This window comes from Octodon degus, unplaced genomic scaffold (genome assembly GCF_000260255.1).
Source record: "Octodon degus isolate 3935 unplaced genomic scaffold, OctDeg1.0 scaffold00005, whole genome shotgun sequence".
Taxonomy (NCBI): Eukaryota; Metazoa; Chordata; class Mammalia; order Rodentia; family Octodontidae; genus Octodon; species Octodon degus.
In genome coordinates, this window is record NW_004524581.1 from 24136048 (window position 1) to 24161016 (window position 24969).

Below are 24969 nucleotides of genomic sequence, written 5' to 3' on the forward strand. Positions count from 1 at the left end.
TTTTATGTATTTAGTACAGGGTCTACAGATAGGACTGATAGTGATCCTCCTGTTTTCAGCCTCCCAAGTGCTGGGATTACAGGTGTGTGCCACCACGCCCAGTCTCAATTGTCATCTCAGCATGCCCTGGGGATGGGGCCGGTACAGCATGCTGGGAATCAACCCCGATCCCTGCGTCTGCCCAAGCAGGCGCTTTAATCAGCTGAGCTACCTGGCCAGCCATTCCCTTGTTAAATTTCATACAGCACCTCTACTTATTTGGGCAGCGTCTCCTCCCCAGTTCTTCATTCTGCTTCTGGAGAGGCCACCAAGTAACCAGCCTGCTATGGCCGTGGAGATGATCCCTGACTTTGGCCGGAACAATCACAGCCCTCCATTCCCTGGCACAGTGATTGACCAGTGGTGGGTCGTGGTCCTCCTCAGTGGAGAGAGAAGAAAACACAAGGGTGGGTGGGCTGGGCCCGCTCCTCCCTAGGGCTCCTGTTCCACTGCATAGGGCCATCCTGAGGGTGCCACACTGCTTTCCTAGCTGTTACGGGGGCTATCTGCAGTCATCCTGAGCCTCAGGGACCCTCCTGCCCCCACCTTCGTCTCCTCTCCCCTGGAGCCAGCAGAGGCCTGCGACCTAACTGCCTGTGGGACAGGTGTGTTGCTTAAAATTTTCCCCGGCTCACACCTCTGGGGTCCAAAAGGTGGCATCCTGAAGCTCCGTGTGCCCCATGCTGGGAATGCTCACCTCAGCGGGGACAACCAGGGCGAGGGCAGTCCCCGAGTAGTCTCCTGGGCACCAGAGGCAGGGTGGCACTCGACCCTGGACCACCAGACTTCTAGAGGCACCTTAGGGTCCCAGTGAGTCCCCAGGAAACCAGGGCATAGAAACTGGTAGCACCTTGCTCCTGGGATCCACAGCCAAGCCGGGCCCAGACCTGGCACCCGGCCCAGCCACTAGTGTGGTGAGAAAGCAGAGATGGGGCCCACAGGGGCCACGGGGGGGGGGGTCCCTGGCTTTCTCTGGAGGCTCCGTGGGTAGCTCCGAGGGGAGGTGGGTGGTGGTCTGGCCATGAATGCCATATGCTGCCCAGAGGTGAGGTGGCTGGCTGGGCACACAGGAGGAACTGGGAGAGGCAGCGTGGGCAAAGGTGCAGGCGTGGGGCTGGGGCTCGGGCCCAGCCCGGACTTTGAAATGTGCAATGTGTGAACAGATGTGAATCGGGTGTGTAAGTGGTGTGTGGGGCCGGTATGTGTATGCGTGTGTGGAAATATGACTTACAGAACGCGTGTGTGCGTGCATGTGTGCACGTGCGTGGGGGTCTGGCTGAATCCCGCCGTCCCCACCCTTGGCGGCTCAGGTCTCAAGTTCCAGCCTAAAGCAAATACCTCAGGAGGCCTCGGCAGGAAGCCAGTGTTTGGACTGCACGGGCGCCTCTTCCTGCCGGCCTGTGCCAGACACCCTGCTGCCCTGGCATCCCGCTTCCCTCCCATCCCTGGTCGCCAGGAGGAGGGGAAACACCACGGCACATGTGGACACTTCGGACCCTGTGCACCCCCCAGAGGACAACTGGGCAGCACCCGGGGGCCCAGCAATGCCACCTTCAGCAGTGTGCTCTGAACAGCTCAGTTGTGATGGTCCAGGCTGGGACAGGGCCAGTTCATCACTAAGCAGTGGCCTGTCCACCCAGTCCAAGGCCAGGTCCTGGGCCTGAAAATCAAACTCCTCAGACGCACAGGCAGCAGACGGTCCAGGTGCAGCACAGAAGTGAATTCATGTGAGTGCCGTGCACACAGAGACTGCGGGCACCTTCTGCACTTGCAGGATAAGTCAGGAACAAATGAAAGGTGAGCGAACATGGGGTCCCAAGCGGGCGGCCCTGGGTGGGTCCTTTCCTGTGCTCTCAGTTTTGGGTGTGGTTGTAGGGATCAGAAAACCAACTGAGGCACATGGTCCCTCCCCAGGCCCACTCCCTCGGCCTGGACTCCTAATCTGGGGGACATTCCAGAGCAACTGGGTCCCACTGAGCCCCCTTCTGAGCGCCCCTCTTCCTTTCAGAACTTCCCAAACCACTCCTGACATCGGTGGTAAGAGCAGCACCCACCCGTGCCCCTGGGTACCCACTTCCCAAGCCCTCCTCAGAGCCACCCAGTGCCCTACCCTACGACATCTCTGCTACCCTGACTCCTGGCTTCCTGGAGGCCCTGGGCATGTGTTGCTCTTGTTCCCTGCCCTGCACAGCTCTGTGGCAGTCAGGTCTCCTCTCCTCTCTGCACCCCAAAGACTTGAGACAGATGGCTTCTGGGATCCCAACATGGTCCTGCTTTCCCGGGCCCTGCTGATAAGGGGTGACTGAGGCTGTCACTTTCCCCCCAGGCAGGCCCCCGTTCACCTCCCAGCAAGGCCTGGTGCACACTGGGGCAGTGCCAGGCCTGTGCCACTGACATGGGCGTCTCCCTGGGCCTTGGAGTGACTTCACAGGGGCGAACTGGAGGGCTGCATTCAGCAGCAGATTAATCAATCAAAACCTGAACCCATCTGCTATTAATTAATCCTGCGCCAAGGTTGGCTCTTCCGGCTCTGGGCGCTCTTCCCTGGGGAGGGGAGGCAGCACCCCTTCCTTGCCTCCTTCCCTGGTAGGGGACGCGAATGAGGGAGGAGAAGGTGAGGGACAGGTTATGCGCCGCTCACAGGTGGGGGGTTGCTTGAGCAGTTGGTCATGGGCAGGAGGAGGCAGAGATGAACAAATACCTTTATGTACATTGACAAATAGAACAGACCCTTCCTCCGTGCCTGCCCCTGCCCCTCCAGGCTTTGCTGTGCTGTCCCATCCTGTCCTGGCCCAGGCCTGGCCTCCTGGTCACTTCGTGGGTTAGGGAAGGTCCACTGGGGCTCGGCAGGCTGGGAAGGGGCTCTTTTCACATTTTGCTGTCCTCCAGCTGGGGCAGCATGAGAGGAGACACCAGAGAGAGGTAGCGAAGCCCATGGACCCCCTCCCTCCCCTCCCCAACGTTCACAGTGTTCCGCAGCCCTGGTACCCCCCACCCTCCCCCCTACAGCCCCCTGGAAGTCCCAGGGTGGTGGCTGGGAGAGATGGGTGGCCCGGGCGTGCGTCCGTCCATCCCTGTGTCCCTCGCTGGTCAGGAGGAGAAGCAAAGGCCGCAGCACTCCATGCAGATCTCCAGGCAGTCGGCTGACTCGCAGCACGCGTCCAGGATGCCGCAGTCCAGGTCACAGGGCAGGTCACAGTCGGCACACTCGCCAGAGCCGCAGCAGCAGCAGCACAGGCACGAGTCCTCTGAGCCGCAGGAGCCGCAGGTGGCGCAGTCCAGGACCAGGTTGCAGAGGGTCAGGAACTCACAGAACAGGCAGGACAGCACGCAGTGCACGCAGCAGTCTGGGGGTGGGGTGGGGGCAGGAGAGGCCACAGTGGGGACCCCAGGTAGCCGGGCTGTGCGAAGTGAGCATAGTGCTCAGGCCAGCATCTTTAGGGCAAGTGATGACCCCAGGCTCAGAGCAGGGCCCACATCAGGCAGCCCTTGTGGAGTGTCAGACTTGCCCTTCCTTGGCTTAGTAACTTAAGATTTAAGTTAAGTCACTGAGAGTGACAGGGCCCTGGCACCCACTGTCCCAGGTGCTGTGTGGGAGAAAACTCATGCAGAGCACCCATGACACTAAGATTAGGCTGCAGGGAGCCCACTATATGGATGCGGAGACCGAAGCCTGAGGCTCGGGAACTGTGTAGGGCACCCAGAAGCCTACGCTGGATCCTGTAACCCTGGGGAAATGTAAACCCACAAGCCCCCATCCCCAGGACCCCTAAGGCGGCTCTCCCATTGCCCACCCTTTCTCCTACATACAGGCTCACCCTGAGGGTCTCCCCTACCCTGTGCCTTCCAGTTGAAGGGGGAGGTACCACCCTGAACTGTCCTGGTTGTGCCCCTCACAAGCATACCCACCTGGTGAGTCACTACCATGTCCCCCTGGCTGTCCAGACACAGGGTCCACTCAGCCCCTCCCTGGCCCCTCCTTGCCTGCACTGGCACCTGCACCTCCCGGCTGGGTCCTCCCACTCGGCCTCAGCACCTGCAGAGCCTGTGGCCTTCCCTGCCCTGTGTGGGTGGCACGGGTGGCCCTGTGATAATCTGATCCTCTTTCTCTTTGTACTTGTTACAGGAAGGGACACGGTCCATATCCTAGTCATGCATGCAGAACCCAGCCCAGGGTCCCGCAACATGCATGAGGTGAGGGTCAGGCAGGCCCTGAGTACAGCAGCAGAGCTGGGGCCCCAAGTGGTGGAGGATCTTTGTTGAAAGTGCAACAGGGGGTGACAATTCTGGGTCCTCTGAACCCAAGCCCCATGAAGCACGGTCGTATTCTGCCAAGGACTCTGCCCTCGCTAGCCACATGGTCCATACCTTCAAGAAAATTAATTTCTGTTTCTTTGTTTCTGGTGCTGGGGACCAAACTCGGAACCCAGTGTCTTGCATGTGGCCAGCGTGTGCAGTACCGCTGAGCTGTGCTCCCCAACCCCTCCAGGAAAATTCCTGATTCCAGAAATGGAGGGGTTTCCTCTGCATGTGCCCCAGGGCCCCAGGCCATATCTGAGCTTCCCAGAGAGCAGGGTTGGCAGGGCAGCCTCAAGAATGTGGGTATCCTCCGTTTATACAACAGGTGTGCTCTGCAAGATTGGCAGATCCAAGTGGGCACAAAGGGCTTTGGGAGCCCTGCTCCTGGGCCCCATGTGGAGGTGAGGCCTAGGGTTCTGCATTTCTAGCCAGCATCTGGAGCTCGGGCTGCTGCCCTGGTCATGGGCCAGGCTGTGAGAGAAAGGGCGGGCAGGTGCTTACCTTCCTGCGCCTGCAGGGGGATCTGGGAGGAGGTGGACTTCGTGCTGCCCTTGCTCTTCTTGCTGCCCTGGCTGGCCAGAGATGGGTGCGTCTGCAGCTTCCGGTGGGCCTTGGGGCCCCCAAGAGCACCATTCCCCGTCTGCCTGTTACTGTCCAGCTCTGAGGGGTGGCTGGAGCCATTCGGCAGTAGTGGGGTGCAGCCCAACGGGTTCCCCTGAGGCTGGCCTGGAGACGTGTAGAAAAAGGGTGTTGGGGGAAGTGTGGGGGTCTCCAGCAAGCCCCAGTTCTGCCTGATGCACCACGGGGCCTCTAGCCAGACTGTCCTCTGCAAAAATGAAACTGAGGCTTAGAACTGACAAGCCCAGAGCCATGCCAGGGAACGGCAGCAGGCTGGACCCCAGCTCCTGACCCCCAGGCCAGTGTTCACCCCACAAAAGAAGAGGCTCATGCTGCAAGGTGGAGGGGCTATGCAGAGCCTGGGCTCCACTTCCTGTTTTGTTGAGATAGGGTCCCGCTATGCATGTTTAGCCTGGCTTTGAACTCACTATGGCTGGCCTTGAACTAGCAGTGATTCATCCTCCTGCCTCAGCCTCCTGAGTGCTGGTATCACAGGCGTGTGCCACCATGACCCCCCTGCCCAAGACTTTCGTACTCCACCTGAAACTCAGCTCCTGTTCTTGGAGTCCTGGGACTCTGAGGACAGGACAGACAAGGACAGCAGCGAAGCAGTTAACCTTCCCCTTGGCTGCTGCCAAGCCCCCAGCTGCTTCTGCCCTTGGTGCACTGGGTGATTTATTGGAAACATCTGTTTGGAGATGCAGCCTGGGCCTGGAACCCAGGGCTTCCTCAGACAGCCCCCATCTGTGGCTCCTTCCCCCCAAGCTCAAGCCTTGGCCCCTACCTCTGAGGCAGGCGGCAGAAAGAGTGGAGGCCACCGAGTCTGGGTCAGAAGGAAAAGGAAGCTGGGGGGGAGGACCCCCAGTTCCTCCCAGGCCAGGGCCCCAACTCTCAACTTTATCAGTGGGGTACAGGAAGCTGACCCCTAGCCAGTGCCAGCTCCTTCCTAGACCTCACCAGGGGTGGCAACGAAGGTAGGCACATGCTCTTGGGGACTCAGCAGGGGCAGTGGGTGCTCGGGACCCCCAGCCTGAGCTGCAGCCAGGCCCTCTGTAAATGTGGGGTACTTCCATTCCCCAGGTTGGGATTGGGGCTCCAGACTCCACAGTCTGGAATGCAGACAATGACACAGAAAGGGGGCCTGGCCTGCTAGCAAGGGCAGTGGTCACAACCTGGAGCACTCACTGCGCACCTGCTGCACCGGCTGCCCATCTAGGCACTGGCAGGGTACAGCGCCCCTCTACTCTGATGCAGAAACAGAACTCCAGGGGGGAGCGGCCTGGAGAGTAAGAGCTGGTGCTTAGCCAGCAGACAGGCACGCAGGGGACAGGAGACGAAATCCCAGGCTGCTACTTCTGCGCTACTGTGTGTCTCCCTTAGTTTTAATTTTGAGTCAGGAGCTTGTTAAGTTGCCCAGGTGGGACTCAAAGTTTTGATTGCTCCTCCTGCGTCAGTGACGCAAGCAGCTGGGATTGCTGGAGCGATGTATGAGTTTGAGCCGTTAGCATCAAACGCTTTTCATGTTGTTGCCCCTTTAAACATTGTAAGAGATCACTCTGTGGTCCCATTTCACAGAAGAGAAAACTCAGACCCAGGGAGGGCAAAATTTGTCGAAGGTCTGTCAGCCTGGAAGTGGAGGGGACAAGGCCTGGAGGCTGGGAGGAAGGAGCCCGGGACAAGGAGAGAGAGGAGGCCGAGCCTCTGGCTAGAGGTGTGGCTGGGCCAGTACCTCAGTAAACAGGGGTAAGGCCAGAGGAAGTGGCCAGGCCTGAATCATCCTGCCTGCCTCCTGGTCCCATGGAGGGGGCCTGGCTGGGTCTTGGCCGGCTATGGTGCCCCTTGCCCTGCTGCCTAAGCGGGCACCACGGGAAGCTGGGGTGGTGCATGTGGTGAGCCGGGTCCATGAGGTACAGGCACAGGGGGAGCTGTGGGGCTGAGTCACAGAGCAAACATGGGCTGCAGACAGCAGCGTCTGTCCCATGTCCCCCTGGGGCCCTGCTCTGTGGCCAACGCTCTGACCTCCTCTCCATGCTGCTGGCCGCGGGTGTGTCTGGTGGCAGCTGAGGGCACAGTGTTAGCTGGCCTGGCCCCAGATGTCCTGGCTGGGGGTGGCTCCCAGTGCTCTGGCCAGCTGGGCAGGCAGCACAGCACTGAGCCCACGGCTAGGCTTGGGTGCCCTGGCTGGGGCCAAGGAGGGCGGAGGTCTCTGTGCCTCAGTTTCCTATCTATAAGATGAGTTTGGCCACTGGTATCCCGTTGCCCACTATAGGCTAACCTGCAAGCACAGGCACTCGTGCCAGGAGAGCAATTTGGAAAGCAAGAGTGGGTCCGCAGCCCGCGTGTGGTGGCACATGCCTGTGACCCAGCACTCCGGAGCCTGAGGCAGGAGAGTCGCTGTGAGTTTGAGGCCAGCCTGGGCTACATAGTGAGGTCAAGGCCAGCCTGAGCTACATAGGGAGACTATCTCGAAAGAAAGAGAGAGAGAGAGAGAGAAAGAAAGAAAGAAAGAAAGAAAGAAAGAAAGAAAGAAAGAAAGAAAGAAGCAAGCCTGTGGATTTGGGGATCTTCACGAGCTGCCCTCTCTTGCCCTGTGCCCTGGGTCCCTTGGAAGATGCAGCAATCTCCACTCCGATCTCGCCCAACCCAGCCTTTTCCTCTAGCTTGAGCACTACTCCTGTGGCTGCCCATGCTTCAGGGCCTGGCCAAGGGGTAGCAGGTGCCCCCCACATTTTTTTTTTTTGGGCTGGCTCCGAATGCCTTCAGGGCATGTTTGGCTGGCTGGAGTTGTGGGGATCGAACCACAGCAAGCTGAGGCTGTTTTGTTGAAGCAGCCACTTAAACAACTGAGCTAAGGGGCAGGCCCCTATTAATTTATTTTTAATATTTATTTATTTATTTAGATACAGGCTCTTGCTATGCAGCTTGGACTCATGGTGATCCTCCTGTTTCAGCCTCCCCAGTTCTGGGATTACAGGTGTGCACCCCAAGCCTGTTTTTTGTTTTTTTTTTTTTTTTTGGCGGAACTGGGGGTTGAACTCAGGTCCTTGCTCTTGCCAGGGAAGCGCTTATTCCACTGAGCCATCTCCCCAGCCCCTCAAGCCTGGTTTTGGTGGTCAGCATGATGTGCAGTACCAGGGATCAAACTCAGGACCTTGCACTTACCAGGCAGGTGCTTAGGCCGCTGAGCTATTTCCCCAGTCCTGATCCCCGCATTTCTGACAATTCATCTACATGTTACTGCCCCAGCCTGTGGTCCCCAGGGACTCACATGTCACAGCTTCTGTGGAGACATCGAGGTCAGTGCTGTCCGGGGCCTGTGGAGCCCCAGGGCCATTTCCTTGGGGCATGGGAGGTGCCGCCTCCTCCAGGGAGCCCTCCTCTTCCTCCTCTGGTGCTGCCCCCACAGAACCAGCGGGTCCTGTTCCTACCTCCAGCTCAGGTACCAGCCATGCGGACTGGCCTGGGGAAAAAGCAGAGCCAAGGTGTTGTCTCCAGGGCACCTCCCCAATGCCCAGCCCAGCCCCCAGATCATGGGCCCACTGAGTCACATCCCTGGCCCTACACCAGGTCCTCAGCCTATTCCCTGGGGGACACCACTGTGGACCCCCAAAGAATTCCTAAGCTCCAGTGGCTGAGCAAGGGCTGTGTGCTCTGTGCAGGGATATGATGTGGGGATGCACAGGTACCCAGCAGAGAGGGAAGGGGGAGTGACAGGGACAGGCGTCAGGCTGATGGGGAGAAAATAGGGACTGGCTGAAAGCAGGCAGTGGAGGGACAGAGAGGATGGGCAGAGGTGAGGGAGGAGGGGCAGCAGGAACTGGGTCAGAGAGCAGGGCCCTGGCCTGTCAGGGGAAAGAGGCCCCATGGGTAATTACAGTGTCCAGACCCGGAGCCACCTCCAAACCCACAGATCTGAGGTGACAGGGCTGGGGCTCTTAGAGGATGGAAGGAGAAAGCAGCCTGAGCTCTGGATTGCAGCCCCGCCCAGGCTGCACAGGGCCACAGGGTGACCCCATGGCCGGAATGTGCTCTGGCCTCTCCCACCCTACCATACACCATTTGGGGAGCAGAGACTGAGACTCCCAAGGGTGGCAGGCCACACAGAGGGGTGGATGACCTGAGAGGGAAATACAAACCCCTGCCGCGCACATACCACACAGACAGCAAAGGAGGGCCTGGGGACACAGACCCAGAAGGAGGCAGAACCGCCATGCGGGGGGAACTGCAACCCCCAGAGTACAGAGAGGGCTTCCTTGTGGCTCCTTCCCCAGCAGAGGGCAAGAGGGACAGCAGGGGTGAGAACAGAGGGGAGAAGTAGGGATCGACGAGGCTGTGCACACAGGAGTCCTGGGCTGGGTGGGCTGGACACAGGCTGACTCTGGTTCCTCGGGGCCCTGAGGATAAGAGGTCCTGGAGGCCTATGTGGGTGGCGTGAGGACCCAAACGGGCTGTGACTTGCTCAGGGTAAACCACAGGCCCTGCTGGGGCCAGAGTGGGGGCAGGGTGGGGAGGGCGTGGCACCTGGGTCTCTGCTGGGGGCCCTTCCTGTCCAGGGGCACTCCGCCCCACCCCCACCAGCTCTTCTGGCCTGTCCAGAGATGCCCTTGCCACCAGCATTGGCCACAGACAGGTCAGACGGCTTTTGAAGATCACAGCAGGGACAGATGGGGACAGGTATGCAGAGACAAAGCCCAGGAGCTCAGGGCTGTGGTCCTAACTTCCAGGGTCTGAGGAGCCTGGCAGCTCTGGCTCTTTGGGGCCAGGGTCCTGCCACAGCACCAGGCCCTAACCCCAGGTGAGGTCCAGCCTGTCCTAGGAGGGGTAACAAAAGCTAAAAGGCAGCGAGGAGCAGGAGGGTCCTGTTCCTGTTCCCCATTGGCCACCAGCTGGGGCAGGTTCCTGAAATCTGGTCAGCTTGTGTGGTCGCAGCAGGGGTGACTGTCAGTGCTGTAGAAGAGCCCAGACTCCTGCTGTTTTGGCCTCCAGGGGTAGAGAGGCAGAAGGTGAGAAAAAGTGGAGACTGGAGTCCTCGGCCACCCCAGTCCCAGCTCTCCAACGCTCCCTGCAGCCACCCGCATGGCTGTCGACCTCCAGCCTCCGTCAGGAAGCTCTGGACAGCAAAGCTGAGGCCAGCCGGCAGCAGCCGGCCATTCCGCCTGAGCCCCAGAACCGGAGAAAGCGAGGAAGGGCAGGAGGTCTGTGGTCTGGATCTGGACACACAGACAGACAAGAGAGGTCCTAACGGGGAAAGAGCACACCAAGAGAAGAAGAGGCCTGAATCACACGCTCAGGGACAGGCACCAGATTCAGAGGGAAAACTGGGTGTGGTGGTGCGCATCTGTCATCCCAGCGCTCCGGAGGCTGAGGCAGGAAGATGGCCAAGAGCTGGAGCCACATAGTGAGTTCAAGGCCAGCTTGGGCTACATAGTGGGATCTTGTTTTCAGAAAACAAAAGAACCAGAGGGAAGAAAAGCAACAGCAGTAGAGAAACCCATGCTGGAAAGGCTCCACCCCCAGGACCTGGTGGAGAAGAGCCATCCTGGGCTCAGGAGGGGCAGGAAAGCCCTACAGGAGGCGAAATGACCTGCACTCACACCAAGGGGCCACAGAACCAGTTGTCTCTTTGTGAACAAGGGACATCATTGTCCAAGAGAGATATGCAGAGCCTCTATGAGGAGCGGCTCCCGGAGGGTGGATGTGCAGCAGTGGGCGACATGCACAGGGCCTGATCAGGTAGGGCTGGAGCCCCAGCCAGACCCCTGCTGACCCTGCTCGCCTAATGGGGCGGCACCAGTATGCCCGTGGCACCCTGGAGCAGAAACCCCAAGCCTGCCTCCCTGTGGACCCTGCCTCTGAGGGTCTTTCCCAGGCAGTGCTTGTGAGCGCTGGCATGGGAGAGGCCTCATTCCAGAGCTCCAGTGCCAGGTCCCTCAAATCCAGTCCTGCCTGACTCTGTAGACAGTGGCACAGGCTTCCCCTCGGAGTTCCGATCAGCTCTGGAGAGCAGCCAGGACCTCTTTGGATCCGGAGCCCTGCACTTTGTCTCCGCTTGGCCCTGGGTCCACATCCTCGGCTGGCACCTTCCGTGGATTCAGTGTACAAAGGTCCTGCGTTCCAGACCTCTCCGTGGCTCTTGGCCATCACCAAGCCTGCTGACCAGTCTGCCTGGGCTCACATGGTGCCTCTTGACCACTGTCCAAACCCAGCCCATCCTTCCTGACCCCGCTGGAGCCTCTCTTCCTCCAGAAAGCCTTCCCGGACCCCGGGGCCAGCAATGCCTCCTCCAGGCCATGCAGTTTCTAGGACCATGGTGCCTTGTCCCTCTTGCTGGTCATAATTTGGTCACGAAGACCTGGATGTTTGCAGAGGACTGCTGCCTTTCCCATTCCTTCCACTGGGGCAGCTGGATTTGCCACACCTGGGAGGGTGCTCAGCACAGGTCTGGTAAGCGCTGAAATCTTAGAGTTCGTGGTGCCCCAGGTCAGGAGAAGAGAGACAGAAGGCTGAGGCCTAGTGCTGACCTCCAGCCTCGAACCTCAAGGAGGCCAGAGACAGAAGGCTCCTTTGCTGTATATAACGTGGTCTTAGACCACCAAGCTAAACTGTTGGCTAGGTGGGGTCGCCTTGGTTTTATTTTAGGTTCAAAGACTCTGATTCCCAGGAAATTCAGTTTAGAACCCAGTGCAGGAATGTGACACTGAAGTGCTGGGCAGAAGTCTGTGTGCAGGGTTGGGAGCCAGGCTTCTGGGGCACTGGGGATGGGTAAGGAGGAGGCCACTGGGGTAGCCAAGGGTGTGGGCTTGGCCATCTGCCCCAGCCAGGGCTGCTGAGTCCCCTGCGGCCCCTCCACTTCTTGGGCAGCTAAGGAAGGGCCCCTGGCCTTGCCCTCCTGTCTTGGCCTGTGGTGGGGCAGAGGGCTCAGTCTCAGCTTCAGGCGTCTGTGGGATTTTGGCTGCGTCGCCTGCGGTTTGGGCTTCCTGGGCAGCAGGCTCAGACTCCCAAGGCCATGGCAGGAAGGCAGAAAGAGGCCTGAGTTATGAAAGCCACATTGTTTGGCCTGGGCCACCCTAGGGGGGTGCCCTGGGGTCCTGGGGCCCTTGGGGTCCTGCCCAGGAAGTGACCCTGCCTGAAGCACGCTGAACTGGGTTCAGGTCAGATGGGGTGGGTCTTAGAGGAGGAGAAGGCAGTGGTGGAGGGGACAGAGAGTGGATAAGGGAGGGAGAAGCATGGGGTGGGAGGAAGGCCCTGAGGAAGGGAGGAGACAGGCGGGAGTGCACCACATGCTTACAGCCCCTGCCCAGCGCTTCTTGCAGCCTGGGGGCCCCCATAGTGAGTTCCTCTGCAGAGGGAGCATGAACCCCAGGAGGTGTGAAGATGGGTGCTTGCCATCAGCCAGGTGGCGGTCCAGTCTTCACTCTGGTGTAGGGGACCCTCACTCCACAGTACAAGGGTTCATCTTGGGGAGACAGGAGCCCAGCTGCTTCCCCAACCAGACATGTAGCCTGAGGTGGGGCAGAGTGAGGTGGAGGCAGAGGGAAGCGAGGAAGGCAGAGCCTGGGTGAGACCCTGCATGAATACCCATCCCCCTCACGACCTAAGCTGGGCCTGTGGATGAGAGGGTGCGATCCCAGGACGGCGGACCCTGCAGGATGGCAGCCTGTCTTGGTCAGAAGCGTCCTGCCAATAGATACTCTGGAGCTTAGCTCCCAAGGTGCAGAAGGGGCTGTCTAGCAGGCTGATCTGTGGCTGGGCCCGCAGGACAGCGGGCGCTGAGGCTCAGGCAGGGCAGAAAGCCTGCGAGAGGGCAGCAGTAGGTGAGTGGGGGGGGCGTCCCACAGCAGCCCTGGGCAGACCTAAGTTTTCGGGAAACGCTGGGCACTCCCTGGACTGGGGGAGGGGAAGGAAAGGAACAATAAGGCACCCCACTCCCTACAGCCCAAGGCCCCCGTAAATATTTACACACTAGGCAGAAATGGGGGGACACATCCCAGGACGGAGAAACAGATGCCTCGGGTGTGTGTGCTGCTGGTGTGTTCGGTCTGTCTGCTTTGTGTCTGCCGTGTGTGCACAAGCACAAGTGTGTGCGTGTGCGTGTGTGTGAGCGCGTGTGCGCGCTATGGGTGTGCTGTGTGTCTGCTGTGTGTGAGCCTATGGGCTGGGGGGAGTCGGAGCCAACTTGGCGCAGCCGCCGCGGTTCTGGCCAGGCCTTCCCACCCGGCCCTCCACTATCCTTGGACTGGGTCCCGACCCCTGGACTTCTCGCCCCAGCCCCACCCCACCCTCGCGCTCCCGGCCATCTCCCTGCTCCTCGGGTGGCAGGGACAGAACCAGCCGCCCCTCGCTCTCCTGCCCGCTCCTACCTGGCTCCGTGACTGCGCCGGGGGCTCCATGGGGCGCGTCGTGGCGAGAGGGGCTTTGGCCGCTCACCTGGGACATCGGCCCTGGACCTGCAGGGGACAGGGCTCAGCGGGCTGCGGCGGCTCGTGCGGTGTTCCCGGCAGGGTTCCCCCGCGCGTGCCCCGCTGAGGGCCACAGGCGGGTGCCGCCCGCACCCCCTCCTCCCACACACCCGCCGCCCCTTCCTCGGTCCCGGGTCCCCGGCTCCTCCCCTCCCGCCCCCCACCCTGTCTCCGCCCCTCCTTGCCTCCCCGCCCCCGTGTTCCCTCCCCCCGGCCGGACACGTCTGTCCGCGGGGCGCCGAGGCCCGCGCCCCCACAGGAAGCCAGCCCGGCGCGTTTCCTCCGCGCGGGGCCCCGACTCCCCAAGTCCCCGCCCCAGGCCCGAGCCCCGCGGGCTGCGCCGTTCCCTTTGTCCTAAACTCTGTAAAACTTTGCAAAGTCGGAGGAAAGAGAGAAACGACCCGGGGCCAAAAGCGACAGCAACCGCACCCCCCAAATCTCGCTCCAAAGACGGCAGTCGGGCTCCACGGCCACGCTTTGCACATCCCCCGTCTCCATTGGGGTCCTAATCCGGGTACCTGGGTTCTGGGCTCAGGGACCCTCAAGACCCAACCCGCAGAAGTCGTGGTTCCGGAAAGCCCGACCACCGACTCCTCTGCCTGTGCGTGGCCGGAGCGCTCTGGTCCCCACCCTCCCAAGGCGTGGGAAGGCGGATTGCGCCTCCCCTGGGGCCACGAGGAGACTCAGAGCTCAGTTCCCTGAGCTCAGCCTGGAGTCCTGGGTCATCTAGAGCCACGGTGCGAGCAGAAGGCGAGGAGGGGCGCCCACGCCTGGACTGGAGCTCCCGGGTGTCAGGGACCCGCGGGGGGAGGGGGACGCGGAGCTGTGGCTGCCTAGTGGGCCAGGTGGGCCCATGGGCACTCCAGTGGGGTGACAGCGCCTCAGCCACCTTTGCCTGGGGGCAGCCACAGTCTGGTCTCTCCCGCGGGCGACGACACTTGGCCATCTCTCCGGGTCCCGCGCTATGGCCAAGGTGGGTGGGACACGACTGGGCCAGGAACTCGGGGCTTCCCCTCACCCTCAGTCCTCTAAGTCGCTACTTACGGCACTCTCAGGTCCTGGGGCGCTACTGGGCCCGAGAGGGCGTGGCCTCCACGGCGCCGCAGCTCTGGAGCCCCGGGCGCCCACGTCCCCAACGTCCCAGCGATGGGTCGGTGGCTGCATCCGGAGGAGGCGGGGCAGGCAGAGAGGAGGGGTCCCGCCCGCCAGGCCCGGCTGCGCCCTGCGGAGCCGGGGCGAGGTCTGGGGGAGCTGGAACCCGGCGCTCGTACCCCTTAGCGGCCTGGCTGAGTCACTGGGACGCGCCCGCGCGGGCTTGGCGGCCTCCGCCTTCTTACCTGGGCCCCGGCAGGACTCGCACGTCCGAGGGCGGGTTCTGTCCATCCGCCTGGCAAAGCGAGCTCTCGCCGGGGTACAGTCCTCAGCTCCGCGCCCTCTCTCCTGAGCGTCTCAGTTTCAGTTCTGGACCCCTAAACTCTGGGCGTGCCCTTCCCGTCCCAAATTGCCCCGGGAATCTCAAAAGCTGTCAGCTCCAGCCCAGAACTAAAGCCTGTTTTGTTGGCAACGTAAATATTCCTTTTAGTTTAACTCTGAACCCTGGTTACATAGGCGCGCTCAGTTTGTAAGGATTCAGCAGCCAAGTGGCTAAAGTGGGTGCACATTTTGGGATACTGTGGTAGGAAGCCAGAACTTGTTAGAATCTCAGGACAGGCGCAGTAGGGTCCCTTGCATGGAACCCGAGTCTGTGCTGCTCCGAGGAAGTCCCTGCTGCCTTAGTCTCAGGAGGGATGAGCGTTGGGGCACTCAATGTGTACCCCAAAGGGTTCATTGAAATACCTTACTGTGTGATCACTTTAGAGAGTGCGTAGGTATGTATTATTTTTTTTAATATTTATTTATTTTTATTTATTACATTTATTTATTGTGTGTGTGTGGCCAGCTCAGCCCACCAGGGGGCGGGGCTGGCTGGCATGTGGTGCTGGGGGATCGAACCGCAGCCCCTGTGCTTTGCCAAGCTTGTTTCAAGTAGGTGCTTTAGACCACTGAGCCATCTCTCCAGTCCTGGTATGTATTATTTTAAGACCTTTTTTGTCTGTTTGAAGATTGAACCCAGAACCTCACACATGCTAGGCAAGTGCTCTACCGCTGAGCTACATCCTCATCCCTTTTGACTTACTCAGGTGCCCAGGCTGGCCTGGAATTTGAAATCCTCCTGCCCCAGTCTCACAAGGAGCTGGCTTCACAGGTGTATGCACTGGAGTAAGCAAACCACTTCTGTGGGCCAGCTGCCTGTTTTGTAAGTAAAATTTTATGTGGTGACCAGGCATGGTGGTACAGGCCTGTAATCCATGCACTTGGGAGGCTGAGGCAGGAGGATTACCGTGAGTTCAAGGCCAACCTGGGCTGCATAGTGAGTTCAAAGCCAGCCTGGACTGCACAGTGAGACCCTGCCTCAGTAAATAAATAAAATACTGGCATTTTGTTTCTCGTGTGCTTCTTGGAATGGATTTTGATTTTAAATAGATTTCAGGGAAATTGTTTTTCTTAATGACCAAGATTCTTGATGCTCCTTTTGGGGCTCTGCTGCTGGGCCGAGTGCCTCACTCTTGTGCCTGGCCTGTGGCTGTGTCCTACAGGGCCTGGCCAGGTCCCCTTGTTGGTGAGGCGACGTCCAAGGTGCAGCCGCACCCCAGCACCTGGTGGGTTCTGAGGAAGCCCGGCCCAGCTCCCAGTGTGGCCGGCAGCCTCCTGTGCTGGGCTGCAGGCCCTGTCCTTCGGGTCACATGCTTTGCCCCTTCCTAGCCGGGCTGCTCCCTCCTTAGGGTCATTTTAACATCTCAAGTGTGTTCTCACTGCAGGGCCTTTGCACTTGCTCTTCCTCTGCCCAGAGTGTGCTTCTAGAGCCGCTTCCCTCGTTTCCTCTGCTTTTGTCACCATCTGAGCGAGGCCACGCAGGACCCCTTGCTCTCTACTCCACACCGCTGCCCTTTATAGACCTTGCCCCCTCCTGGCTTCCGCGTCTGCTTGTTAGCTGCTGCAGTGCATTGATTGGCCAGAACGGGCTGCACAGAGAGCGCGGCGCATGTTTCCCCTGGGGAAACAGAGGCCAGAGGCAGGCAGCCCCTAGTCTGAGTCGCGCTGCTAGTGAGCGGCGAATTCTCCCGGACCCGGGTGTCCACCCCCCACCCCCCACCCCAGTGCCCTCCTGGTAGCCAAGGTGACAGCGCCTCCTGGCACAGACTCTGCCCCGCACACAAGCCGTGGTCCCCCAGCCACCCTCGATGCCCTCCACGCAATGTGCTCAGAAGCCCAGATCTGCTGCAGCTGGTTTCTGGGTCTGCTAGCCGCTGGCCCTTGCGTGGACAGTCTCCCTGTCTTTCTGTCCCCAGGCAGACGCCAGTGGCTAGGCTGGGTGGTTCTGATCACCCTGCAGAAAGGGGGGGTGGGTGCTGCTGTGAGTAGGACGCAGTGTAAAAAGCAGGAGCGTTTTGTTTTGTGTTGGGCTTGTTTTCTTTTTCTTTCTTTCTTTCTTTCTTTCTTTCTTTCTTTCTTTCTTTTTTTTTTTTTTGCGGAACCAGGGATTGAAGTCAGGTCCTTGCACTTGCCAGGGAAGCACTTATTCCACTGAGCCATCTCCCTGGTGGGATTGTTTTCTTGAGACAAGGTCTCACTCCATTGTCTAGGCTGGCCTTGAACTCCCACATTGTTTGAGTTCTCCTGCATTGGCCTCCTGCATAGCTGGGACTACAGGCAAAAGCAGAGTCGGGTGAGGGAGTGGTTTGTGTGAGGCAGGGGTTGGGAGTCACCCTCCTCCATTCCTAGGCCCCTCCCTGATGGCAGGAAGTGTGTACCCGAAGGAAAGAACTTGGGATGGGCATGGGGGGTTGGGGGTGTGGGGGGGGGGTGGCGCTCAGTGCTGGAGCTGCCTGGTACCCTAGTGCTCCGGAGCCTGAGGCAGGAGGATTGCCACTAGTTCAAGCTCAGCCTGGGCTACATAGTGAGAGGGTCTCTCAACCAAAACAAAACAAACCAAAGTGGGGAAAAGATGTCACAAAGGTAAGCATAAATGCCTGCAATCTAAGGATCCAAGGTAAGTAGAAGCAGGAGTTTCTTCGTGTACTCTGTGCGGGCACAGTGATGTACTCCTTGGGCTGAAAAAGTTACAGCTTTTTCTGAATCTCCTATTTCTTTGACATTCTGCTAAAACTACGGATCCCTTCTGCAGCCCTCCACCCAAGGACACAGTGTGTCCAGTACAAGTTTGCAGTGACTGTTTTAGGTTCCAGAAAACCATGCTTAGGTTCTTTGCCTAATCAGCAGGACTGCCTCGGGGACATTCTCCTACCTATGTGGCATTTGTGGCTAGGAGAGGGAACTGGATCCACGTCTGCTTGGGCTGGGGCTTTCCTTTCTGCTTTGACCCTTGCTGTGATAAAAATCAAAGCATTTTTATATCTATCAACTCGTTCATTGGCTTCTGTGTCCTTTAACGTCCAGCCTGGCTTGGTACCTCACAGGGAAGCTGCTTGCTACAGGGAATTGGTTGCAGGCGTCCTGTGAGGAAAAAGGAGTGAGGGGGCCCTACAGCCGCTGCGGAGCGGCTGCCAGCACTTCTGTTGCTGCTTCTGGGCCTGGACATGGGCCACTGGGACAAAAGCAAGAAGCTCCCACCCCAGCTACCACCTCCAAATGCCTGCCTAGGTGCCCCTGCTGCTGTGGGGCTTTAGAAGTCACCCCAGAAGCAGAGAACCCTGCTGCCCCTCTCTTGCCCTCCCACCCCAGGGCTTCCCATTGCAGAAGCTAACTGGAGTGCGGGAAATGTAGTTGGGCAGCTTCTAGCCCCCGAGGGCACAGAAGGGAAGAGCAGATGCCCCAGGCCACAGGCCACGCACACTGGGCAGATCCGGGCCTTTTCCTCTCCCTCCCCCACTGTCCTGTTCAACAGGCCTGCTTCCCAGCTTGGTAGAAAGAATGCATTATGTCCAGGTGTGCTTGTTTGGGGTCCCGTCATGTGGAGAACAGCCTCCCTGAGGACTGTCTGTGACTGCCATGCTGTCTCCTGCTTGCACAATACATGCCTGAGTCAGTGGCCAGTGATAGTGTCCCCTCAATTACTGATCCCTACCCCAAAAGAGAGGGTGGGCATTCTCCATCTTCAACATGCAAAAGCTCCAAGGTCCTTAGAGCAGCCATCCTGCGCCCACCTTTCCAGCCTCAGGAGACTCGGCCAGGATGGAGCTGACCTGGCACTGTGTTCCCCGTCACACCTCCCCAGCCAGTGCCACGGCTCTGGACCACAGCTCTGGGCTATGACATGGATGCCACTTTTCGTGTTTCCATGAGTTCCAGGAGCCAAGGTGAAGGAGGGGTGATTCAACTGTGACCTCTGCAGGGCTGACCACTTCCTGCTGCCCCAGCAAACAGGGCACCTGGTGGCTCTGTTGAAAGGACATCGAAGAGCCTAGCAGCTGAGGCCAGCGTGGGGAGACGGGTGCGGCCCTGGGGGGCCCTATCTCCTCTGTATGACTATCCCTAGTAAGTGGGAGAAACAGGGCTGGGCTGAAGCTCTCAGCTTGGGGGACCCCACAGGGACAGTGCAAGCCTCATCCCACCCAGGGTGCATGGTGGGGACGTGACTTGTGACAGTCGGTGCTGGCTCTGGTCACAGCAGAGCTGTGCCCTCAGCTTCCTCCCTGCCAAGTCCCCCTCTGCATCCTCAGGCTGCACTGAAGGGGGCGGGTACCCCTATGGTTCTGGTGGGGAAGATGAGAACTCAAGTCCTGGAGACAGAGCCTGGCAGGTGACAGGCCTGTGAGGTGATCACGCTTCGCTATGGTGATGGCAGGGGCCATGCGAGACAAGGTTCTGCTAGCACGTGGCCCCTAAGCATGTCCCGGATGCGGAGGAATGTGTGGCTCTACCCAGCCAGAAGGACTTTGAGGTCTGACCCAGGACAGGAGGGTTCAGGTGGAGAATGTCATCCAAATTCTCGTCGCCCATAGGCAGGCATGTGGAGGAGGATGGGCCATGGGGAGCACCGGGGACTCACCTCACCACACAGAGGCCTGCAGGGGACGGGGGTGGGGGGGTGGGGGGGGAGTTCTTGGGATGATGCGACCGGAAGGGTAGGCTTCCCGCTGCTCTCTTCTCTCTCCGCTTCCCGCTTCCCGTCCACCGAGAGAGCAGCTTTCCTCTGCGCAGGCCCTTCTGCCAAGGCTTTTCTGATTAAACCCCTGGACTGAAATTCCTCAACTCTGAGCTAAAATAAGCCTTTCTAGCTGGGCGCAGTGACACACACCTGTAATGCCAGCACTCAGGAGGCTGAGGCAAGAGGATCAGAGGCTCACTGTGAGTTCAGGGCCAGCCCGGATACATAGCAAGACCTTGTCTCAAAACACCAAGCCAAACCAAAAACAATGCAAAGCAAACAAGCAAAGCAAAACCAAGAAGAAACCTTGCTTTTAAGTCGCAGATGTCAGGTGTCCAGTCCCAGCAACAAGGAAAGTGACTAAGAGCCTTTAAATGGGACAGTTGCCCTGCACTCCCCAGCTAGACCGGTGTAATGCCACAAATTCTAAAATTAGGGAGCCTAAGAGAGGTGTGGTGTGCATGCCACTAATTTGAGCATTCTCAGAGGCTGAGGCAGGAGGATTGCAAGTTGCGCTGAGTGGGCAATGCCGTGACTTAGCAATACCCTCTTAAAAATAATAAGATAAAATAAAACAAAATTTTTAAAAAGGGCTGGGGGTGTAGCTTAGCATGAAGGGCCAAGTTCAACCCCCAGTACTGAGAGAAAAGAAAAAAAAAGAATCTTTCCTTGCTGTGGTCAGAGGGCAGAGCTGCAGCCTCGGGAAGAGGACCCCACCAAGCGTTGGGTGGCCCAGCCACAGCTGCAGGCAAGCCCTGCAGGTCCACACTGGCACCCCCGGAAGCCCCGTGCAGGGTAATCACAGCGCAGAGCAGGCGTGCAGGTGCGGACAGGCCCGGGCCGAAAGGGATACAGAGTCTCCAAGTAGGAATCACCACTCCCTGCTGCCATGAGTCAGCGGCCGGGGTGACGTTGCTGTTTCTCAGGCCACCTTCTCCCCGGGCAGTGTGCCAGGCTGTCAGACACGGTGCCCTTTCACCCCACACCACGCTGCCCGCCCTCCTGCAGCACAGGGGCAGCAGCATCTGCCCTTCTCCTGCCCAGGGCCACAAGGCAAACTGGGTTCCCCTGGGATGCAGAGACAGATGCAAAGCCCTAGTGGGAGGGGGTGTTTGCAATGTGGGGGACCCCAAAACAGCTCTTGTAGATTTATCAGCTTGCTGGACAGCTGTAGTATCCTGTCGTCACTCAATCATTCATTCAATCATCCACTCAGCATGCCCCAAGCCCCAGCTACAGAGCCCAGGCTCTCAAGCTCAGACGTGCTGGGTATGGTGCTGCAAACTCCCAGAACTCTGGGAGGCTGAGGCAGAGGACCATGAATTCAAACCTGGCCCAGGCAATTTATCGAGTTAGTGAGACCCTGTCTCAAAATAAAAAATAAAAAGGGCTGAGGTCATAGCTCAGCGTAAAGACCCTGGGTTCAATCTGCAGTACCATAAGCAAAAAATAAAACCAAACCAAAGTTCAGACCAGGCTTTGCATGCATACCTGTAATCCCCAGCACTCAGGAGGCTGAGGCAGGAGGATTGTGAAGAGCTTGAGGCCAGCCTGAGCTACCTAGTGGGACTTTTTCTCAAAAAAACAAGCCGAACAAAACCCAGACTTGCAGGATGTGCAGTGAATGCCTAATATCTCAGCACTCCAGAGGCTGGACTCTATGGAGAGTGCAGGGTGTGTAGGCAGGGCCATGACCCTGTGCAGGCCAGGAGTGGGGCTTTCAGTGAACCGGTCCTGGTTGTTCAGCTGGGGAGGAAGTGTAGGGCTGGGACATCCAGGGAGGCTTCCTGGAGGTGGCATCTGAATTGGGCCTAAGTACAGGCAGACTTCTCCTTGTAGGACTGACACAACGGCCTTCAGCCTGGATGAAGGGCCCTTTCACAGGCTGAGGAGGGGCTGCAGGGCAGGGAGCTCTCTTCCTTCCCTAGGCATCTTCCTGTGTGGGTCCTCTTATTATCTCACCTGCGGAAGGAGACCCCCAGGGCTGAGCAGCCGCTGCCCTGGCCCGGAGCACACCCAGCAGCTCATGAGCAGGGCCACTTCCTGCTCTTTGCCTCATCCTCTAGGAGGGCCTGGCAGGGTGTACCCCTAGAGAACCAGCACTGTAATAAGGACTCCAAAGGGACCCAGGAGCTCTGGCCTGCGGGAGGAGGCTGTGTGACTGGTGACAATGTTGCCCCAGAGGAGGGTGCTGGTTAGCCTCTCCCAGGATGAGAAGGGAGCCCAGCCAGATCTGTGAGAGAGAGCAGAAGTGGTGGGGGTGTCTGGGAGCCAGGAGGTGGGCAGGAAGGTGGAAGCAGCCTAGCATCCCCAACACTTGCTGGGCCAGAGAGTCCGCACGCATGCACGCATGGCTGTCTGCATGGAATCCTGGGGCGTCTGGTTCCGGCCTCAGATCCCAGCCCCCTCCCCGCCATACCTGCCCCTTCCACCTGAAAACAGCTCCCTGGCCAGGCCCTGTGGGTCATTCAAAACGGGAGCGCTGAGAAACTGGGAGGCTAAGATTCTTTATTTTCTGTGTGTAGATTTACATCCAGCCCATCAGACTGTATGCACAAAATACACAGTCTTTAAAGTAGCAAGTGGAAGGGCCGGCCTGATATCTCAGCGGACTAAAGCGTCTGCTTAGGAAGAGCGCAGAGACTGGGGTTTGATCCCTGGCGTGATGTGCCGGCCCGCGGAGCACACTGAGACTGCGATTGAGACTGGGTGTGATGGCACACGCCTGTAATCTCAGCATTTGGGAGGCTGAAAACAGGAGAATCACTACGAGTGGGATCTATGTAGTGAGAACCTGTAGCCCCTGCATTAAATGCCAAAAATAAATAAATAAATAAAATAGCAAGAGGGGGCTGGGCAGGTAGCTCAGCTGCATAAGGGCCTGCCGAGCAAGTCCAGGGTCCTGAGTTCAATCCCTGGTACCCAAAAATAAAATAAAATATCAAGGGGGAAAAAAAAAGACAAAGGAGAGAGATTCATGATGGTAAGGGCCGGGGAAGGGAAGAGGCTCAGGATTTCTTCTGGGCGTGAAAATGATCTCAGATGGCTGTGGCAATGGCTGAAGGAACTCTGTGAACGTGCTAAAGGCTGCTGAATTGCAGGGCTTAAATGGGTAGATTGTAGGGTGTGTGGGTTATATCTCAATAAGCTGTTTCCAAAAAAAAGAAAAACCCTTCTGTCTGGTAGCATAAAAGCTACCATGCAAGGAGGGGCTGAGGGCATGGCCCAAAAGGAAAGCCCTTTGCCCACGGCGTTCGAGGCCCTGAACCCATGCCTGGCCTCAACAAAAAAGGACAAGGACAACAAAAACAGGCAAATGTCTGTGAAACCCCAGCACTCTGGGAAGCTGAGGCAGGAGGATAAATTTAAGCCCAGCCCAGAGAACGTAGCAACTGAACCAGAACCGCAAGATAAAAAACAAAAGGGCTGAGGAGGCTCAGGGTGAAGCTCCCGGCACCCCTCTCCAGGGAGGCCAGGAGGAGCAGGGTGTGTCCCTACAGGTCCCCAGGGAGTGGCTGGGCACAGCAGGCAGCAGGCACAGGCCACAGAGTTGGAGGCCACCTGAGGGTGCCGGGCACAGAGGCTCTTTGAGCAGGAGAGGGAAGGGCAGAGGGAGCGTTCCTGCTTGTTTGTGTTTAGAAGGCAGGGGACAGAAGTGTGTTTGAGTCTGTGGAAAAAGGAGACTGAACAAGCAGGAAAGAAAAAAAAAAAAAAGGGAATGAAGTGAAAGTAGGTCCAGAAGAACCGTCTGTGTGTTTTTTAGTTTTTTAAGACAGGGTCTCATTATCTAGCCATAAGCTGGTTTTGAACTCATGGCCATCCTCCTGCCTCAGCCTCCTAGAGTGCCTCCGCTACAGGGATTCCAGGCGTGTGCACCACACATGACTTCAATACGTTGCATTGTGTGTGTGTGTGTGTGTGTGTGTGTGTGTGTGTGTTTAGTACAGAGTTTACAGGGTCTCACTACGATCCAATTTATAGTGTTTCTCCTGTGTTCAGCTTCCAAGCACTGGGATTACAGGCATGTACCACCATGCCCAGTCTCAATTGCCATCTCAGCCTGCCCCGGGGGGCGGGGCCTGCATGGCACCCTGGGGATTGAACCCGACCACTGCGCTTTACCTAAGCAGGTGCTTTAGTCCACTGAGCTATCTGGCTGGCCCTAATACATTGCATTTTTTTTTTTAATTTTATTTATTTGTGTGTGTGTGTGTGGCCAGCTCAGCCCACCAGGGGGCGGGGCTGGCTGGCATGTGGTGCTGGGGGATTGAACCGCGGTCCCTCTGCTTTAGCTAAGCTTTTTCTAAGTAGGTGCTTTAGACCACTGAGCCATCTCACCAGCCCATACATTGAATTTTAAAGGTCTGTGGCTGCAGCCGCGTCGCGGAGCGCATGTCTTAACATGTGTGAAGGCAGATAGGGCCAGGTCATGGTGTTGTAGGCAGCCAAGTTAGATAGAAATATTTTTAGGCAGTCAGGCAGGGCCAGGCCTTCAAAAGAGATAACACAGAAGTCCAGATATTTTGCAACTATGGGAGGGATGGATGCTCCTGCCATGGGCCAGACCTAAAGACCAAAGATCAAACAAATACCGACCTCCCTAAAGACTGGCATCTGAGATTGATCATCACCCTGAGGGAGACCAAGAATCGTTAATCCGACTACTACTGGATGGCCACCCCATAAAATCCTATTCTATATTCATGCCCGCTTGCTATGTGACGTGTTTCCCCATTTGGGCCTCAACTTAATCAATTTCACCTGAGCAATGGTGCTTGTAATCCCATTGGTTGACTATAGCTTAGTCCCACCTCTTGTCCACCTAAGCAAGTTCCTTAGCCCCGCATGATTTTGTCCTATAAAAATAATCTGGAAGAGGCAGCTTCCTGGGCAACCCGCTTGGGCCCCCTTCTGTCCCCTCTGAGACAGAAACTTTCTTTCCCAATAATTATTCTACTCTTAACCTCCGTTGGTTCCTAAAATTCATTCTTCAGTTTTAGAGAACACGAACTCCTCCAGGTCAGGTTGGGAGATCATTTTTCCCTATATCAATGGGGTGCTGAGGGACCCCCAGGTGAATGCGGGAGGGGGGGAAGAGGACTGATGGCACCTACCTTCTGCTGTGCACTGGAGTGCCAGTCCAGCCTGACTCCAGGTCGTTCTCAGTCCCCCTACTCCCCACCAGTGCAGTCCCACTTGGCTTCCTGCCCCCCTCCAGGGTCAAGGCTGGGAGCTGGGAGCAACTGGTGCCTGTGGGAGGGAGGGCAGGGGGGCCATCCCTGTGTTCACCTTGCACTATCCTTAGGACCCATCACCCCATCTGAGGACCTCCTAACACACCCTGTTCTGGGCATTCCTCCTCCTGCTCTGCTCTTTGCTGCTGAGCTCACAGGAACAAGGACCCCT

At 58.2% G+C, this 24969-nt stretch overlaps 1 protein-coding gene across 3 annotated transcripts; it reads right to left on the minus strand.

Annotated features, from left to right (window-relative positions):
• Positions 1 to 2747: 2747 nt before the first annotated feature.
• Positions 2748 to 14811, minus strand: Mdfi (MyoD family inhibitor). Of its 3 annotated transcripts, none has more exons than XM_023722562.1 (5): positions 14753 to 14811; positions 13317 to 13403; positions 8225 to 8416; positions 4840 to 5064; positions 2748 to 3386 (listed from the first exon to the last, which is right to left on the minus strand). In XM_023722562.1, the coding sequence occupies exons 1-5, from the start codon at positions 14796 to 14798 to the stop codon at positions 3130 to 3132; spliced, it is 807 nt and encodes a 268-aa protein (XP_023578330.1). In that variant the 5' UTR covers positions 14799 to 14811; the 3' UTR covers positions 2748 to 3129. The 3 variants fall into 3 exon arrangements, with proteins under 3 accessions (XP_023578330.1, XP_004624213.1, XP_023578338.1); XM_004624156.2 differs by lacking the exon at positions 14753 to 14811 and adding an exon at positions 14460 to 14680; XM_023722570.1 differs by lacking the exon at positions 14753 to 14811 and adding an exon at positions 13934 to 14006.
• Positions 14812 to 24969: the final 10158 nt, after the last annotated feature.